The sequence below is a fragment of the Mus musculus genome, chromosome 7, assembly GCF_000001635.26.
Source record: "Mus musculus strain C57BL/6J chromosome 7, GRCm38.p6 C57BL/6J".
Lineage (NCBI taxonomy): Eukaryota > Metazoa > Chordata > Mammalia > Rodentia > Muridae > Mus > Mus musculus.
In genome coordinates, this window is record NC_000073.6 from 42430370 (window position 1) to 42450496 (window position 20127).

At 40.7% G+C, this 20127-nt stretch overlaps 1 protein-coding gene across 2 annotated transcripts; it reads right to left on the minus strand.

The window, feature by feature from the left end:
- Positions 1 to 15085: 15085 nt before the first annotated feature.
- On the minus strand, positions 15086 to 17733 carry 4933421I07Rik (RIKEN cDNA 4933421I07 gene). 2 transcript variants are annotated; one of them, NM_001370772.1, is made up of 5 exons: positions 17568 to 17733; positions 17182 to 17384; positions 16578 to 16625; positions 15874 to 16070; positions 15086 to 15636 (listed from the first exon to the last, which is right to left on the minus strand). In NM_001370772.1, the coding sequence occupies exons 1-5, from the start codon at positions 17697 to 17699 to the stop codon at positions 15266 to 15268; spliced, it is 951 nt and encodes a 316-aa protein (NP_001357701.1). In that variant the 5' UTR covers positions 17700 to 17733; the 3' UTR covers positions 15086 to 15265. The 2 variants fall into 2 exon arrangements, with proteins under 2 accessions (NP_001357701.1, NP_081978.1); NM_027702.3 differs by having other exon boundaries at positions 15086 to 16070.
- Between the last annotated feature and the right edge of the window lie 2394 nt (positions 17734 to 20127).

The window sequence follows — 20127 nt, forward strand, 5'->3', positions numbered from 1 at the left end:
CTGTGGAGAGAGCCACAGTGAACAAAATTCCAAATGCTGTCTGCTGCAAGATGCAGGTGGTTGTGTTGGGCTGGCCAATGAAAAGCAAGGAACTGAGGAAACTGATGAAGAGTGTCAGTAGCAGGATGTAGCTGAGAGTCCTGTTATTGGCCTTGACAAGGGGTGTGTCTCCGTGCTTCACAAAGACTACAAGAACCACAGCTGTGAGTAGAGAGAAGCACAGTGCTGTGATGGTGAGTGCCATTCCCAGGGGCTCTTCATAGGCTAAAAAGCTCACAGATTTCTGGAGGCAGTGATTCTTCTCTGAGTTTGCATAGTGACTTTCTGGACACTTCATACATTGATCCATATCTGTTCAAAAATGCAAGTGATGGTGAATCAATCCTCAGGTGTTCCCTTTGACCCTATTATATAAATTATGTATAGCTCATTGTAGTCCTTCCTGTGTCATCTTCCTGTATTGTGTCAGGAAGTCATTTTTTAAGTACTCTGAATAATTTCAAAGCTATACAGTGCTTTTTGCCTATGGTGACAAAAATTGCAAATGCCCAAATTCTTTGCCTAAATTTGTGATTCTGTTGCATCTATTTTATGAGTCATAACATTTGAGAACAATATTACATAATTGCAATTTAATTCTGATATCACCTTATGCATCATGTCTAAATTCTGGACATATTTTTCTACAATACTGTCAATATTTGAAATAAATTTCTTAAATGGTGTTCTCTGATTTGTTACCAATATTTATTTTCATAAAGTCCATTGGGTACTCCAGTTTGGTTAACAATCTGAATGATTTCATACTAATAAATGCCATTACATTCTTGAAGTTTAAAGCCTTCACTAGTATTATGTTGCTACATATAGCCATGCATTTTTTAACATAGGGTGAGAACTATTACTAGGTGTTAAATAATAGGTTTTAAGTACTCTGCTCCTATACACTTGTGAGTTTTACCTTTAATTAAAAAACATTTGCACCTCATAATGCCATAATGCCATATTTCTATTACATCAATCCTTTGTGTATTTCTGAAAGCAATCACCTCACCAAGGGATTGTTGTCTCTGTTGTATATTTTGAGTGAACTTTTATTGAGTTTATTTTTAGAAGAATTAAATTTCTCTATTCTTACCTTGTTTTTTTTTCTTTAATGACCATGGAACTCTACTAATTTTTTCAAGCTTTTTACACATTCATAACTCATCCCTTTGCTTCTATTATGAGCATTTAACTGTTGCTTTTTAATGATGCAATGTATGCTTCAAGAGTAGACTTCTATCTTTGACTTAATTAAAGAACATGATATCTGTTTCATTAACTAATTTATATAAGGATAACTCTATTCAAAAATTAGCTTTTACTTATTCTACATCTTGTGTCAGTGATATCTTGAATTTTAAATTGTTATCATGTGTGTTTTCACCTTAATTTGCCTTATGTATGGCTTCAAAATATAGTCACTAAAATCAAATTGTGCAGCATTTTCTATTTATGACTGAAGTTCTCCTGTTCTGTGCATACTGAAAATGTCTGTAGACATATCGTATAGCTTAAGAACAAAGATGAGATATTTTTCAAGTGTTTCATATCTATTACTATGAGCACACAATAAATTTCATGGTTGTAGGAATTAATATCACATAAAAATGAACTTGATGCTTCCATTAAGCTTAGTCTACATATTGTCAAACCCCATCTAAATGTTTGGTTTTATGTAGATCAACATGTGACACTCTCGTCCTTACTCCAGTAAGTCTTTCTTAACTACTATCTGTGATGAAAACCAAGATATATGACTATGGAAGATCACGAAGTAAGTGAGGCTTTAATCCCTATCCATAAACAGGTATTTTATAACTACCCATTTTAAGGTATAGAGGAAATAAAGGCATAGTGCTTATGAGTACTGAGAGTTCCCTGCTTCGAGGCAATACATGCATTGTTTAAGGAACTCTCAACAAGTAAGGATGAGTTTCTCAGTTGTTATTTCATAAGTATGGGTTGTAAAAAAAATGAGAAAATTACTTTTCCTTCTTTGCTAAACTATCTCCTACAAAAATAGTCAAAGAAAGAAGTGAATTATCACTTGTGTAACAATTGATGACTACACTGTTTTCCCAGGTATAGTGTAAACCCGTGAGTCCTGAAATTGACTATGATTAAACCAAAGGTGTACCTAGGATATATTGAATACATGTGGGAAATTGTGAAAGAGTGATGTTGACAAAAAGTAAACCAAATGGAGAACATGCCCAGCAGAAAACCTGGTAGAATACTTGCAGATGGTTTCATCACTCTATTTCCCCAGACATTATCACTCAATGTCATCTTTAGCAATGCATCAGAAAACCAGCTGAAGTGTCCCTTCCTTCTGCATCTTCTGTGGATAAAAGATACCCCTTCTACCCTCCCTCAACCAGGGGCTATGCCTAAAGTCTGGATGTAGTCTCTACAGGTTCTCTCTCCCTTTTGTTGGTTATTTCAGAGACTTTTCGTGTTTCAAAACAATTAGAAACAAAAAGAGAGATTTAACAAGAAAATACTTTAAAAATGTGTACTCTACCAAATTGGAAACTTTAAATGCAATGGAATTTTTTATTATTTCATACTCCTTACCAAAGCTAAATCAAGATCATATAAGTAACTTAAATAGACCAGCAACCCACATGAAAGTAGAAGCAGTCATTAAAATCTCCCCTTCCAAAAAAAAAACTGTCAGGACAAGATTGTATTAGTGCAGAATTCTCCTAGATTTTCAAAGAAGATTTAATGCCCAATTTTCTCAAATTATTCCAGAAGAAGCAACAAAAAGAATATTTCCAAGTTTATTTGATAAAGTGCAGTTACCCTGATACTTAGTTCACATAAAGACTCAAAGAAAAAGAATGACAGACAAAATTTCGTTATGTACATGTTTACAAAAATACTAAATAAAATACTTGAAACTGAGTGTAACTATACATCAACTGAACATGACGAATAAACTTTATCCCAGAAACTCAAAGATTGTAACATACAAAAATAAGTAATTTCAACTTATCATATCTTAAAGATCTTAAAGAAAAAACAAGTGACCATATAATTAGATACAGAATAGGCCTTTGTCAAATCCAATGTATCTGGAAAATGGTGAAGAATTAGTAACACAAGGGCCATACTAAATTGTACGGAGGACAATTTACAACAAGCATATAGCCACACATCAAACTATATGGAGAGAAAAACAATGTAATTCTACTAAAATCAGGGACAAATCTAATTTGGGTAGTGTCTACATATCTATTCAGTACAGTAATCCAAATTTAGCTAGAGCAATGAGACAATGGAAGGAGATAAAGAGAATAAAATCTGGAAAAGAAGAAGTCAATGTACTATTTTTAGCAAATGATATGATACTATACATAACTCACAATAGAATATTCACTTGGAGACTCCTACTTCTGAAAACCACTTTCACCAATGTGGTTCAATATAAGATTAACTGAAAATAAAGCAGTAGCTCTCCAATATACAAAAAAACAAATGGACTGAGAAAGAGATCAGAGGAATACAACCAATTCACAAAAGCCTCAAATAATATTAAATATCTTGGTGTAACTTTAGCCAAGCAAATTACAGTCTTCTGTGATAAAAACTTCAAGTGTTTTACTAAGGAAATTGAAGTAGATATGAGAAGATCAAATATTCTACCATGCTCATGTATTTATTAGATTACTATATTAAAATGAACATCCAAAAAGAGAATTCTAAAAATTCAATGCAACCCCCATAAATATTCTAACATGGTTCTTTAGAACTTCGGAGAATAATTCTGAAAAATGGAAAAAGACATAACACCAAACACAATCCTGAGCAATAAAATCATAGCTGGAGGTATCACCATTCTTGACTGAACCCTATTTTACAGAGATATCATGACAAAAATTGCATGGTATTGGCATAAAAAAAGACACACTTGTCAACTGAATGGATGTGAAATCCCAAATGCACATGGGCATCTAAATTTGATAGAGTAAAAAAAAAAATGTGTACTGGAAATAAGGCAGCATCTTCATTAAATAATGATGGTAAGATAGATTTCTGAATGGATAAGGATTAAATATTTTCATACTCATCACCATGCAATAACCTCAATTCCCAATGTTCTAAGACCACAACATAAAAGAAGATTCACTGAAGCAAATAGCAAATAAGTGGGGCATAACCTTGAATTCATTGTAACAGGTAAAATATTTCTTATTTGAACACTGAGAGCATAGGCACTAAAGTGAACAATTAATATATGGGACTTCATGAAACTGACAAATTTGTAAGACAAAGGAAACAGTTATTTAGACAAAGCAGTTGCTGTTGCACTTCTCCAATGTTGGTGGAAGTGAAGACTTGTATAACCACTGTGGATATCAATAACTTATCTCCTCAATGCATTAGGAATTGATCTACCACAAAATATAGCTATACAACTTTTGCCAAACAACCAAAAAACACCCCATCTTACCATAAAAACACTTGCTCAAACATGTCCAGTGTAGATTTATTATTCATAATAACCAGAAACTACGAATAAGCTACATGCCACTCATCTGAAAGTGGATAAAAATTATGTTACAGTTACAGATTGGAGTATTATTCAGTTGTGAAAAAAATGACATCATGAAATTTTCAGGGAAATGGATTGAACTAAAAGAAAAATTATGAGTGAGATAACTCAGACCTAGAAAGACAAATATGGTATGTATCACTTACAAGGGGATATTTGTCTTTAAGTAAATGATAAACAATCTACAAAAAATTGACCCAGAGATATTACATCATTGGTTCTTAATCTTTCTGATGTTGTGATCTTTAAATTCAGTTTCTCATGTTGTTTTGCTCTTGCTATGAAGTATAATGTAAATACGCTTTCCCCAATATTCTTAAATGACCCTTGTGAAAGGTCCCACAGATTGAGAAGTGATGGATAAAGTATAAAGGCATCATGTAGTGGAAATAAATGGATCCTCTTAAGAAGGGCAATAGACTAATTATTATAGCTGGGCTGGAGGAAGGTGCAGGAAGGAGCAGGAGGAATCATTTGGGCATGGAAATGTAATGGAGAATGAGAACGTGATGAAATAGATGACTGGAATTAGTAAGGGCATTTGCATTTATGTAGAAATATTTTGAATCTATGAAACTGATCCTACTGAGGACTCCTATTAATAAAGGATAAGGAATCTCTTGTAGCCAGGATACAAGGATTAGATTCCTTTCAATTAAGCCAAGGAAGTCCTATAAAAATCACCAAATAATATAGGCTGATACAAAGACAAAGTCTTGCTCTCAACAAACTGACAGAATAGGTACTGTGAAAAAATTAAAATTCAAAGAGTCATTAAGTCCTACTCCAAATGCTGTCACTCCACAAAATCTGAAAATGTATACAAAATAGATATTTTTCTAGATGTATACCACTTCCAAAAGTTAAATAAATATCAAGTAAATCATTCAGACATTCCTATAACTTCTAAGAAAATAGGAGCAGTGATTAAAAGTATATCAACCAAAAAGACCCAGGACCAGATGATTTTAGCACAGAATTCTACCAAACTTTCAAAGAAGAGCTAATACTAATACTCCTCAAACTGTTCCATTAAATAGAAACAAGGAACATTGCCACACACATTCTATGAGGCCAGAGTCATCCAAATACCTAAATCACACAAAGACTCAACAAAGAAAGGGAACTTCAGACTAATTTCTCTAATGTACATTGATTTCGAAATACTCATTAAAATATTCACAAACTGAATACAAGATGGCATCAAGAACAGCATCCATCACCATCAAGTAGGATTTATCACAGGGATGCAGGGAAGGTTCAATATAAAATTCTGTCAAGGTATTCTATCACGTAAATAAACTAAAAGATAAACTATCACATGATCATCTCACTAGATGATGAAAATATCTTTGGTAAAATCCAATGCCCCTTCATGTTACAAGTCTTGAAGAAATACAGGATACAAGGTAGGTCCCGAAACATAATAAACACAGTATAGAGCAAGCCAGTAGCCAAGATTAAGTTAATGGAGAGAAGCTTAATAAAATCCCACGGAAATCAGATACAAGACACAGCTTCACACAGTCTCCCTATCTATTGCAGTTTTAGCTAGAGCATAAGAAAATTAAAGGAAATAAAGGTGATACAAATTTGAATGGAAGAAGTTAAAGAATAACTATTCACAGATGATATGATAAAAGACATATGCAACCCCAAAAATTGTACCAGAGAAATTCTACAGCTGAAAAATACCTTTACAAAAGTAGTTAGACAAAATTACATCAAAAAATTCAGAAACACTTCTTTAAGCAGTTCCTGGGCTAAGAAAATATTACGGAAACAACACCCTCTACAGTAGCCACAAATAATATAAAATATCTTGCTGTAACTATAGACAAGCAAGTGAAAGGCCTGTATGACAAGAACTTTAAGCCTCTGATCTGCAGACCACATGAAGCTTAAGAAGAAGGAAGACCAGCATATGGTGTTTTGATCCTTTTTGGAAAGGGAAACACCCTCATAGAAGTATGGGAGGCGGGGTGGGATAGGGAGTTTTGGAGAGGTAGGGAAACTGGGAAGGGGATAACATTTGAAATGTGAATAAAGAAAATACACAATTTTTAAGAAGATATTGAGGAAGATATCAGAAAATGGAAAGATTTCCCCTGCTAATGGATCAGGAGGGTAAATACAGCAAATACAGACATCTTTCTCAAAGAAATCTATAGATTCAATGCATTTCCCATGAAAATACCACAATTTTTACACAGCTTGAAAGATAAGTTCTCAACTTCATGTAAAAATTAAAAATAGATCAAGGGTATGTAAAGCAATCCTGTACAGGAAAAGAATTTCTTAAAGTATCACCATCCCTGATTTCAATCTATACTACAGAGCAATCGTAATAAAAACTGCATGGTGTTGGCATAAAAACAGACATGTGATCAATGGAGTAGAATCAAACACTCAAAAATAAACCTTCCCACCTATAGACACTTGATATTTGACAAAGAAGCAAAAACTCTACAATGGATAAAAGGAAGCATCTTCAACAGATGGTGCTGGTCTAAATGGATGTCTGGATGTAGAAGAATGTAAGTAAAGCCATATTTATCACCCTGCACATAACTCAAGTGCAAATGGATCAAAGAATTCAACATAATACCTAACACACTAAATAGAAGATAATCTGGAGAACTGCCTTGGACTCATTGGCACAAGAGACAACTTCCTGAACAGAACAATAATAACCCAGGCACTAAGATCAACAATTAAATAATTGGACCTCATGTAATGTAAAAGTGTTTGCTAGGCTAAAAACATCTTCAATAGGAAAAAACAGCAACCTGGGGAATGGGAAAAGATCATCACTAACGGTACATTCAACAAAGGTCTAATATACAAAATTTACAAAAAACTCAGGAAATTAGATACCAGCAAGTGAAATAAACCAATTAAAAAATGAGAAACAGAGTGAAACAGCGAATTCTCAATAGAGGGATCTCAAATAAAATAATAAATTATGGGAAGAAAAAGTGAAATAAAATTTTTTCAAAGAAAGACATTTTTATAAAAAAAAATTCTGTCTAAATATACAATCTGATTAATGATTTAGGTGTTATCTATGGTTGATTTACCTTTTTCTGTTCCTGTTCAATATCCTACCTTAATTCTCATCATCTAGTTCCCTGCATTCATTTACTCTGTACTAGAATTATTTTCACTGAATGCATTTTGACACAGAATTTTTCTATTGTAAACATCCTGGCCAAGAAGTAACAATGTTTTTACTTCAATGTGTTTAGTGTTAGTAGTTCAAGTACATGTAGATATCCCTAGTTTATCATTCAACTAACATTCAATAATGCAGTCTGAGTGAGGTAACTCAGACCCAAAAAGACATGCGTGGTATGTACTTACTAATAAGTGGATATTAGACAAAAAAAAAAAAAAAAAAAACCATACAAAATACCCAAGATACAGTTCAAAGAACTCAAAAGAGTTAACAACCCAAAGGGCCCAAGTGAGATGCCTTAATCCCACTTGGGAGGAAGAAGAAAGTAATCACAGTAGTCGGGGACAGAGGAAGGTACCTGAGTGGGAAAGGGGACAGGAAGGGAAAGAGGAGAGCATTATCATGTATTGGGTGGAGGAAAAGGACTAAAGCCCTGAGTGCCACCTGGCAATCGAGAACCTTGGGAGCTACACTGTGAGGGAACCCTGCAGAATGTACCAGAGTCCTGGGAGGTGATAGATGATCAGGACTCAAAGGGAGGGATGTTAGATGAAATGTCCTGCAGTGGGGAGAAGGGAACTTGTATTGCAAGACAAGGCATCGAGTGAGAGATTGGGTTGCCATCCCACAGTCAAAAGACTGACCTGTAGTTGTTCCTGTCTGAAAGAACTGCAGGAACAAAGATGGAGAAGAGCTTGAGAGAAAGGAGGTCCAGTGAAGAGCCCAAAGTGGGATCTAGCTCAAGAGGAGGCCCCAAGGCCAGACACTATTACTGAGGCTATGAAGTGCTCACAAAAAAATAAACAAACAAACAAACAAAACAAAACAAAAAACCTATCAAGATTGCCCTCTGAAAGACCCAACAAGCAGCTGAAAGAGTCAGATACAAATACTTGTACCCAATCAATGGGCAGAAGCTGCTTACCCTTGTGGTTGAAATGGGGAAAAGCTGGAAGTAGAGAAGGAGGAGGGAAACCTGTAGGAGGACAAGCAGTCTCAATTAACCTGGACCCCTGGGATCTCTCAGACCCTGGACCACCAACCAGGCAGCATACACCAGCTGATATGAAGCTCCCAACACACATACAGTAGAGGACTTCCAGGTCTGGGTTGAGTCAGAGAAGATGCATCTAACACTCAAGACACTGGAGGCCTCAGGCAGTGAACAGGTCTGGTGGTGTGGGGGTGGGGTTGGAGACATCCTCGTGGAGAAAGGGTTGGAGGGAGGAGTTATGGGTTGTGGAACAGTTAGTGGACTGGGAGGAAGATAAAATCTGTAGTAGAAAAAAAAAAGATTAAATATCATTTAAAAATTTGATGATGTAAAAGTGATTCTGAAATACCCAAGGAAGTTTTAATCCATAAGTTCACTATGTCACCAAAACTCTGAACTCTTAGAAGGAATAATAATACTTACTGTATGTGAATATCCTGGAAACAGTATGGATTCTTTAAGTTAGGTATTTTGTTCCACGCATAGAAAATATGAATAAGGAAAAACATACCATATGTTTTTATCACATCATCTGTGAATAGTCATATTTTAACTTCTTCCAGTCCAATTTATATCCCCTTGGTCTCTTTTAGTTTCTTATTGTTCTAGCTAGAAGTTCAAGTACTATATTGAATAGATAGGGAAAGAGTGTGAAGCCCTGTTTTATATCTGATTTTAATGGAATTGCATTAAGTTTCTCTCCATTGACTTAATCTTTGCTACTGGATTGCTATATATTGTGCTTATTTTGTTTAGAGACTCACCTTGTATCCTGGATTTTTTCAAGACTTATAACATGAAGGGGTGCTGGATTTTCCAAAAGACATTTTCAGCATCTAATGAGATGATCATATGACTTTTTTTGTTTCAGTTTGTTTGTTTGGTAGAATACCTTGAGAGATTTTTTGTATATTGAACCTTCGCTGAATCCCTGCAATAAATCCTACTTGATGATGATGGATGATGTTTTTGATGCTATCTTGTATTCAGTCTGTGAATATTTTGAAAGATCCTGACAGAATGTAAAAGGTCACAGAAGCCCTGAGATTGGCAAAATAGATTTCACTGTTAGCAGAACTAGCTTCACTGATTTAGAAAAATAGAGGTGCACAGTGCTCTGGCCGCTCCTAGAATCCGTGTGCCTGACAATGTTCTGACCATTCCTTGAACCCATGTGTGTGTCCACTGCTGAAGTCCACTGCCAGGTGTTTGTGATATTAGTTGCTGGAAAAGAGTCAGAAAATCTCCCCAGCAACCACAGCCTGGGCCAATCCGGAGTTGCTGCACCTGCACCAGACTCTTTACTTGTACCCCTCCCATACCCATTTCTTGAGAAATCATTTTAGAATAGACATTGTTTAGATCGGGAAATGTCTTAGTCGGGGTTTCTATTCCTGCACAAACATCATGACCAAGAAGCAAGTTGGGGAGGAAAGGGTTTATTCGGCTTATACTTCCATGCTGCTGTTCATCACCAAAGGAAGTCAGGACTGGAACTCAAGCAGGTCAGGAAGCAGGAGCTGATGCAGAGGCCATGGAGGGATGTTCTTTACTGGCTTGCCTCACCTGGCTTGCTCAGCCTGCTCTCTTATAAACCCAAGACTACCAGCCCAGAGATGGTCCCACCCACAAGGGGCCTTTCCCCCTTGATCACTAATTGAGAAAATGCCTTACAGTTGGATCTCATGGAGGCATTTCCTCAACTGAAGCTCCTTTCTCTGTGATAACTCCAGCTGTGTCAAGTTGACACAAAACTAGCCAGTACAGGAAATTCCCTACTCCCCCCTTCTCCTCCCCCCCCCAGGGCCTATAAAAACTGAGACACCTTTCCCCTTGGGATCGACTCCTCTACCCCTGCGTGGGATACTAGTCATCCCCAGAGCTCTGGCTTTCCCTGAATAAAGCCTCATGTGGTTTGCATCAAGCTTGGACTCTCATGAGTTCTTGGGGGTCCGCTATTATCCCGAGTCTCCCTTCGGGGGCCTTTCAATTTTAATGAGTATTTTGGCACCACTGTACACTAGAGAAATCAGTCTGAAGTTCTCTTTCTTTGTTGAGCCTTTGGTGATATAGGTATTTGTATGACTGTAGCCACATAGAATGAGTGTGGCAATGTTCCTCTTGTTTCTATTTAATCGAATAGTTTGAGGAGTGTTGCTATTAGCTCTTCTTTGAAAGTTTGGTAGAATTCTGTGTTAAAATCATCTGGCCCTGGGCCTTTGATTGATATTTTTAATCACTGCTCCTATTTTCTTAGAGGTTATAGGAATGTCTGAATGATTTACTTGATCTTCATTTAACTTTGGGAAGTGGTATCTATCTAGAAAAAATATCTATTTTGTATACATTTTCAGATTTTGTGGAGTGATGTCATTTAGAGTAGGACATACTGACTCCCTGAATTTGAATTTTTTCAGAGTTCCTGAGAGAAGGGGTGTCAGAGAGTGGCAAAAGGGGTGACTTGAAGTCAAATCATGGGTTCTAACAAGATGGCTATCTAGCCAGCTCTCTATATGTAGTTTGATTATGACAGCACCCTCTCAAGACAGCTGTCTGTTTGCTACAAGACATTTCTAAATGCTCTCTGGATATCTTATGAATTTTCTGACCAAAGTTAGAGAAGTTCCTATAAAAAAAAATCATGGGGGCCTTCCAGTCAGCACCCACCTTGGGCGGGAACTCAGTGGACAGTCCCATGGACCCCAGAGGACTCTCCATGCCATAGGTGCTCTAGCAGCCCCAGGATGAGTGGAATGCAACATCTGTTCCAAAACAATCGTGACTGGCCTGTGCCAGCAGGAGCAGGGACACAGGAAACCTGCCCGACCAGGGGCTTGTGTCCCTTCCAGTCAGCCACCTTGGGTGCGAACTCAGCGGATGGTCCCATGTGCCCCAGAGGACTCTTCATGCCACAGGCACCCTAACATACCCAGAATCTTAGGATCACCAGTGAGTGGAACACAACATCTATTCCAAAACAATCGTCACTGGCCTATGACAGTAGAAGAAAGGACAGAGGAGCCCTGCCTGGCCAGTGGCTTGGGTTCCTTCTGGTCAGTGCTGGTCTACCTTGGTTTTGATCAGAGCAGACAGCCCCACAGTCACCAGAGGAGATACAACTTCCAGGTACCCAGGTTCTTAGGATTCCAGGATCCCAAGAGCTTGGTCACACCAGGTTCTCAGGGCCTCAAAGGAAGCTTGACTGCCAAGACCTGACATACACAGAATCTCAGATTTACAGGAGCCCAGAATCACAGGATCACAGAAAAAGCTGGACTCTGAGGAGTCCTGAATCAATCAGGGTTATAGGAAGGACAGGCTCCAATCAGATATATTGAGGGCATCAAGCACTTGAGATAATCAGATGACAGCAGACAAACATAAAAACAGAATCAAGAGAAACAAAAGTTATTTGGCCTCATCAGAACCAAACTCTCCCACCATAACAACTCCTGGATATACTATCACACCAGAAAAGAAAGGTATGGATCTAAAGTCACTTCGCATGATGATGATGGAGGACTATAAGAAGGAAGTAAATAACTTCCTTAAAGAAATACAAGAGAACACATCCAATCAGGTGAAAGAATTGAGCAAAACCATCTAGGTTTTTGTGTGTGTAAATATGTGTATACATGTGATTTATGTATGTGTATGTGTGTACATGAGGTTTATGTCTGGTATGGTTATGTATGTGTGCATGTGTTTTTGTGTTCATGTACATATCTATGTGGGTGGAAGCAGCAATTTGACATTAGGATTCTTCCTCAGCCACTCTAATCTTAGTTTACTTTGAGCGATGTGCTCTCTGAGTCCTGTGCTCACCAAAGTATAAAACTGGCTGAGCAATGAGCAAGGGGATACGTCTGATCCTAGGGTGTTTTAGTTTTCTTTTCTATTGCTGTCTTAGAACACTGGCCAAAACCAATCTGGAAAAGCCAGCATTGATCTCATCCAACAGGTTACTGTCCATTATGAAGGGAAGGCAAGGCAGAAACTCGGGCAGAAACCAAAGGCAGGAACTGAAGCAAAGGCCATGGGAAAACGCTGCTTACTGGCTTGCTCAAACTTTCTCAGTCCACTCCAAACCACCAGTCCACGGATAACACTGCCCTCAGTAGCCTAGACCTTCCAACATAGAGGATTAATGAAAAGAATGCTTCAGAGAGTTGCTTACAGGCCAATGTGATGGTGGCATTTTCTCAAGTAATTTTCCTTCTCAGTTTCTGCTACCTTGTATCGAGTTGAAAGCAAACAAAACCCCATCACATACGGTATCCTATGCAAAACTATACCATTGTTTCTGTGGATGCTGGGGATCAGAACTCAGGTCCTTACACTTTCTCAGCAGGCGCCATAGTGAGAGCCACCTTCCTATCCTGATATGCTATTTGGTGGGTCCTTCAGATCTGCACAGGGACACTCACAAAAGCATTCCCTACTGTCCACAGTAATTACGTGGAAAGTGCAGCTGATTCTTTCCTGCCAATTTGAAATGGTAGCATGCTTTAATCTGTGACCCTGCCTTGTCTGCAGGTGTTAACTTTCCTTGTCTTTTTTTTTTAACCTGGATGCTATAATGTCTGCTTTATGTCCTACCCGTTGTTTACACATCTTTAAATATTTCTGGAGAGGACATCAAACACTGTGGAGAACAGGAGAGAAGGCAATAACAGAGTCTATGCCTGTGCTGATGGCCGTGCCTACTGATTATCCTGCACAACACGCTTATCTTCCGTCCTTCCTGTGCATGGCCACTGTGGAGCTTTGTGGAGAGTTCATCTCAGTTCATATGCAGGAGTGTTTCCTTTGTGGTGTTGTTGGATTTGCTTGCTAGCTTTAATAATATTCCCTGAGATTCTCTACACACATTGGTAATGGACTAGGTCACCTTTGCTCATGTGATGATGACAGCTAGACCACCTGCCACTATCACTTCTAGCTACAGTTCCTTCTCAACTCTCTGTGCTAGACAGGCATCCATTGTTCACCCAGGAAGCCTGTTTCCAACCTGCAGCCCTCGGTCTCCAGTCCTCAGAGACACTGGAAATCCCACCCAGCTCAGGGGCTAGATGAAGTGTACAGCTAGATTCTTGATGAGACAGGGACTAGCCTGGTATATATAAACTTTTCCTGAGCCAAATACCTAGGTGGCCAATGATGTGGTGTGTGTGGGTCCTTTATCATCAGAGCCCACATGAGAGGCCCTAGGCCCTGGAAGGGACATGTATACCACTCAGTGTCCTCTAAACAGTCCCTGGAAGAATGCTCAGAATGAGAACTGAGTGAGCCGTTTTTGGTGATGACTCCTGGGTTTGTCCCATGGAGGGTTCCCTATACATAGTAAACAGTGAGACTACATGGAACTCATTCCCCACAGAGGAAATGTGTAAAATTTCCATGGGCTAAGTCTTGTCATTTTTTGATCACCCCTAGAATTGTGGGGGATCCTGGCAATTCTTTATGATAACCACCTGTTTAAACATGGTGCAGCGTGTATGCAGAGCTTTGGACCCAGGGATGGAGAGAATGTAATGGAGTGAGCACCATTACAGTTAAGCTGAATTCATCCTTGTCTGCATGCTTCCCCTGTCAGTTTGAGAGAATAGAAGCCCAGAGAGTAGAGACCTCTATCCATGAGCCCTGATATGGGGCTCTGTGTCCCTAATTGTTAGGGGCACTGCTGAGCCCAGGAATGCCATATCACAGTCACACAGTTTAGTCACATAGTTTATATTGTTCACCACTGCTGGTATTTGCCCACTGTACTGGCTAGTTTTGTGTCAACTTGACACAGCTGGAGTTATCACAGAGAAAGGAGCTTCAGTTGAGGAAATGCCTCCATGAGATCCAACTGTAAGGCATTTTCTCAATTAGTGATCAAGGGGGAAAGGCCCCTTGTGGGTGGGACCATCTCTGGGCTGGTAGTCTTGGTTCTATAAGAGAGCAGGCTGAGCAAGCCAGGGGAAGCAAGCCAGTAAGTAACATCCCTCCATGGCCTCTGCATCAGCTCCTGATTCCTGACCAAATTGAGTTCCAGTCCTGACTTCCTTGATGATAAACAGCAGTATGGCATTGTAAGCTGAATAAATTCTTTCCTCCCCAACTTGCTTCTTGGTCATGATGTTTGGGCAAGAATAGAAACCCTGACTAAGACACCCACTTTCTGCCACACCACCTGCTTGCTTTCCCTGCTTCCAGGGTGAACTGTGAGGGTCCCATTTCCGAGATCAATCTGTTTGGCTCAAAGATGCAGTCCACAGTTAAAACATACGTAGATTATAACAGTGGTAAAAAGAACAATATCTCTTAAGAAGAGTAAACAATTCATTTTATTAATATCCAAACACAAATAAAAACCCAACAATGAAAACAACAATATGAAAAATAGAACCCAACAAAACAATAAGATATTTTCTATAAAGAAATAATATAAGCTTAGGTGGGGAACCTCATCTGGGTGGAACTCTGCAGATCATTCTCCTAACTATATGTCAACCTCAGGCAGAGGGAAAACAAAACCTGGTGTATCTGTGGGCACAGTGTAAGGCACAAATAACTGCCTGGCAGGTGAAACATCTGCAGCCTCATCTGCTGCCACATCTGCAGCCTCATCTGCAGCCACATCTACAGGTGAGTGTGTATCAGCTGATGTGGGCAGAGCTTGATCTAAAGTCGGAAGCAGCTCTATTGCAGCTTTTGGTTCAAAGGGATCCAGAACTGCTCTTTTCACAAGCACAGTGTCCTCTCGGGATTGCTTATCTCCCTGTGGCTCTGCCATAGAAGCTGGCCTGAGGGCCAGAGTGTCCTGCCTCCCAGAGACATCCTGTTCTGGGGGATCTGGAGTTGTTGCACAATCTAAAGGCAGAAGGAGACAGGCTTTTAGTGGAGACAGCCTAGCATGGGGGAAGTTTCCCCAAGATGCTGTTGATGGACACACAAGGCCTTTTCATGCCAGAGGACCCCCAGTTCTCTCCTCTTACCTGACTATAGTCCAGTCCTTGCATCATTTTAAACTCTTGAGAATACCCTAGTGAAACCCATCACCGAAACCCCCTCCTACCTTGTCAAGCAGCCAACACCAGACCTTCTCACCTTCCTCAAGTCTAAGTGTGATGGCCTCCTGATCCTTAAACATGGAGAGAGGCTCCCTGGCTTGGGTATCTCCATCTCCGAAAGGCACATTGAGCCTCACATACTCTGTGAACTGACTCAAAACAGCCAGGTCTGGGGACTCATAAAAATCCTGGGGGAATTTCTGAAACCAGCCGAACAGAAAGCTGAATATGGCACTAGGGAAGAGAAGGTTGGAGGGAAGTTGAGTCAGAAGCCTGGCGTCAATTCTCAAGAAGGGCAGTGTGCCCCATTAGATGAGGCAATGGCCGCCAGCCTATGTGCTGAGGAGCATAGTGGTCAGGAGTGGGTGTCTGTGTGCAGAGGACTCCAGACACTTTCTGTCCCTTGGAGGACATATGGGGCTATCTGGGCTGGGCTGTAGTGGGGATGGATTCTCCCAGGGCCCTTTAGTTTCCTTCCTTCCCTCTGACCTCAGAACCAAGGAGCCATTTTTCTCCACCTGCAGGTGAAGTCTCAGCTACCATCCCTCTAGTGGGAATCCCCAAAGCAGGGTACCTGGCATGTGTTTATTCCTCAGCAAATGCCCTACCCCACTGTACAGATAGGCCCTTGCCTCCTTCTTCCCCTTCCAACTCCATAGATGGGCTCTTACCTGTGTCACCCCACACCCACCCTTTTGCACCCATGGGCTCTTAGCTCCCGGTCACCTGAAGCCCACTCACCTCTTAGTTTGCTGGTCTTCAATGCAGTCAGTCCGGAAGGATGCATACCTGTGTCATTTCATGAGGGTGTCACCCTAAGGCCTTGTGTCCCCAACCTACTAATACATCTACCAGGAGCTACTTTAATCTGAACACTTTAGAAAGGAAACACAGATCCTGGGGTCTCTCTGCACTGTTCTAACTTCCATGCTGAGATCACAGGTCTTCAGAGATCCTCACACAAAGGGTGGAGGCCTAGCTGTCCCTGCCAGGGCTCTTGGTTGGTTCCAGGCTTCTTGTCCCCCACCACCACCACCCCCACTCCTCAGGACCCTTCTCAGGTTCCATTAATCCCTTATAGGTCAGATAAGGCCTAGAACCTTTTATACAAATTGGAAAAGAGCTCTTTCCAAGGCACAAGAAAGGGTGGTGTTTGACACTCCATGGAGACAGTGAAAGACACAAACTAGAGACCCCCCCCAACCCTGAATGTGTCCATGTCACTTTGCAGGTTCAGACCCAGGACCAACACTGCCAGGGTCCAATCGCACTTGTTCTATGGGAGCACAGAGTCCTGGAGAAGAGCAGAGCCCTCCTAACACCTATGTTGGCTGCAGCCACTCACGTTTTCATCAGCAGGTCTAGCACCTCCCAGGTGGTAGCATATGTTCGGTACATGGCAACAAAAATGTCGAGACAGAGGTGGTCGCGGTTTTGAATAGCAGCTGGTATGTAGTCAATCATCTGTTGAATGTATTCTCGACTCTTGTAGTCGAATCGGGGGTGATTGGACATAGAGTCTGGCTCCTGTTCATTTTCACAACAGACCTAGGAAGGCAGGAGGGTCTAAATGTGGAAACTCTGAGAGACATCAGCAATCCATTACCAAAGAGTGATCAGTAAGCATAAAGAATGTTCCTCAGTGTCTCATGGGAACACACACCCAGGGAGGGACCTCAGGGGAGCACGGGGACAAACAAAAAAGTTCCTGCTAAGGCTGGCCTGTGTTACCTTGGGCTCACTGCGGGAAGCATGCCTCAAGTGTGTCAGAGGACGAATCAAACGTCTCCAAAAGCAGCCAAGCCAACTGCTCTTGGCTTTTTTGTGGCCAGAGCCTCTGCAAGTCTGGAAACAGCGGAACATCCTGCTCCCTCTAGGTCCTCCAGACAAGTAAGTCAGGTAAGGCTGCTGCTGGCCTCTGGTTACCTGGTAACCAGCATTCAGAGTTCCATCTGGACTGTTAAGTAAGTAAGGTCACTTCCTGAGGTCTCCAGCCAGAGCCCCTCCTCAAATGCTTTCTCTAGTGGTTACCAGTATTGCCCATTGCTGTCCATCTGTCTTCCATGTGTACAACAGGACACAGTGGCATCCATAAGTTCATGCCTCTACACTGTCCTGGGAACCCTGGCTTCAGGGAGACCCTCAGTTGTGAGAAAGCAGGCCGAAGTTTCCAAACCATGCCCTCTGTACCACAAGCATCCCAGGAAGAAGCAATTTCCTCTTAGGGTCTTCTCACTGTCCTGACCTTCTCCCTGCAGATCATTCTAGCATGGGTTTCCTAGTATGTCATCCTGTGTATATGATCACGCATGCCCTATATCTGGAAACCTCCTAATAGAGTTACCTGAGGAAAAGCCAAACATAGGCACCTGTGCCCATTCACACACGTGTACATGAAAGCAAATGAATACACAAACACACAAACACACATACACACAGGCCCAGTCCCAGGGGCACACAGAGCGTACTTTTACACATGGCCGGGAGCATGTCAGTGTAGAAAGGTCTCTCCTAGGTGAGCATTAGGGTTATTTGGTGGAGGTTAATGTGGGGATAAACTTTAGCAAAGTGTATGTATGTGATCATCTTAAATTGTGCCTTTCAAGATTTTATTGAAAGGACGCAGATGTAGCTGTCTCTTGTGAGACTATGCCGGGGCCCAGCAAACACAGAAGTGGATGCTCACAGTCAGCTAATGGATGGATCATAGGGCTCCCAATGGAGGAGCTAGAGAAAGTAGCCAAGGAGCTAAAGGGATCTGCAACCCTATAGGTGGAACAACATTATGAGCTAACCAGTACCCCGGAGCTCTTGACTCTAGCTGCATATATATCAAAAGATGGCCTAGTCGGCCATCACTGGAAAGAGAGGCCCATTGGACTTGCAAACTTTATATGCCCCAGTACAGGGGAATACCAGGGCCAAAAAGGGGGAGTGGGTGGGCAGGGGAGTGGGGGTGGGTGGATATGGGGGACTTTTGGTATAGCATGAAATGTAAATGAGTTAAATACCTAATAAAAAATGGAAAAAAAAAAGGAAAAAAAAAATAAATAAATTGTGCCTTTCTCTTAGGGGAGTGGGTGGGGCTCTTCTCCTTGTCCATGTGTTCTAGTGTTTTCCCATTTGGGCTTCCACAGGCCTCAGTGTGCTTCATCTGTGCTCCCCAGACCATGGCTGACTGGGTTCTGGTTTGCAGGGTGCCCCAGGCTGCTCACTATAACATTCCCTACCCTGAGGAAAAACTATGCACAAACATTGAGACTTTGGAAGTGTTTCCATATCCTAATTCTATGATGAGTACTATAAAATAAATTCCTAGGTCAATTTTTATTGTAGAAGAAAAATGGGAATGTAATCTGTCCATGCAAAAACAGATGAAGGAGTAAGGAAAAAAGAGAGGTGTTTGTGGTTCCTAGATTTTAAGAAATATCAAAAAAAAATCATATTGACATACACAGCATGAATCTCTCTTGGAAGGAAACAGGATCAATGGAGTTCAATGTGGGTAGAAGGATGTATGGGAGGCCTGCAAAGTGCAAATATATATTTATATGACAATAGCCTCATGTCCCACATTACCATGCACATGTACTTTTACATAGTTAAAAATGTTTTGTTTCTTTGAAAAAGTTTTATCATTTTACATGGATGAGTGCATGTGTTTCTACAACTGCATCTGTGCTGTGTGCACAGAAGCCAGAAGAGCGCACTGGATCTCTTGTACCCTGATTCTGCATGGTTGTGAGTCACCTTGTGGGTGCAGGGAAATGAACCCAGGTCCTCTGAAAGAGCAGCCAGTACCCTTAACAGCTGAGCCAACACTCAGGACCACTTTGGTTTAATGCTGGTCAGAGTAGCCAATTGTAGAAACCACAATGGTGTCCAGTGCTTCCCAGTAGAAAATTTCCAACTGGGTTGAAGAACACAACCTGGTAGTAAGTATCATTAATTTCTGATCCCTTAATTAAATTATTATATCAAAACCATTAAATATTAGCAACCTCAGGTAATAGCCACACCTATTCTAGCTACAACTATATAAATTCCAAGGCAGCTCATTGGGGATTGGTGCAATTGTATCCCAGGACACAGGGGGCTGCCCATCATATGAGGTCTCAAGGGCCCAAAGTCTTCCTAACTAGGGCCTGCCAAGGGATGCTATGCTGTCTGGCTACTGGGACAGCTGTGGTCTGGCTTCCCCACAGCAGGGTGGTAGACACCCCACAGAAGGCCTCTAAGAGCCTGCCTTAGAAGGCATTGATGTAGCAGGACAGTAACAAAAGCCCAAGAG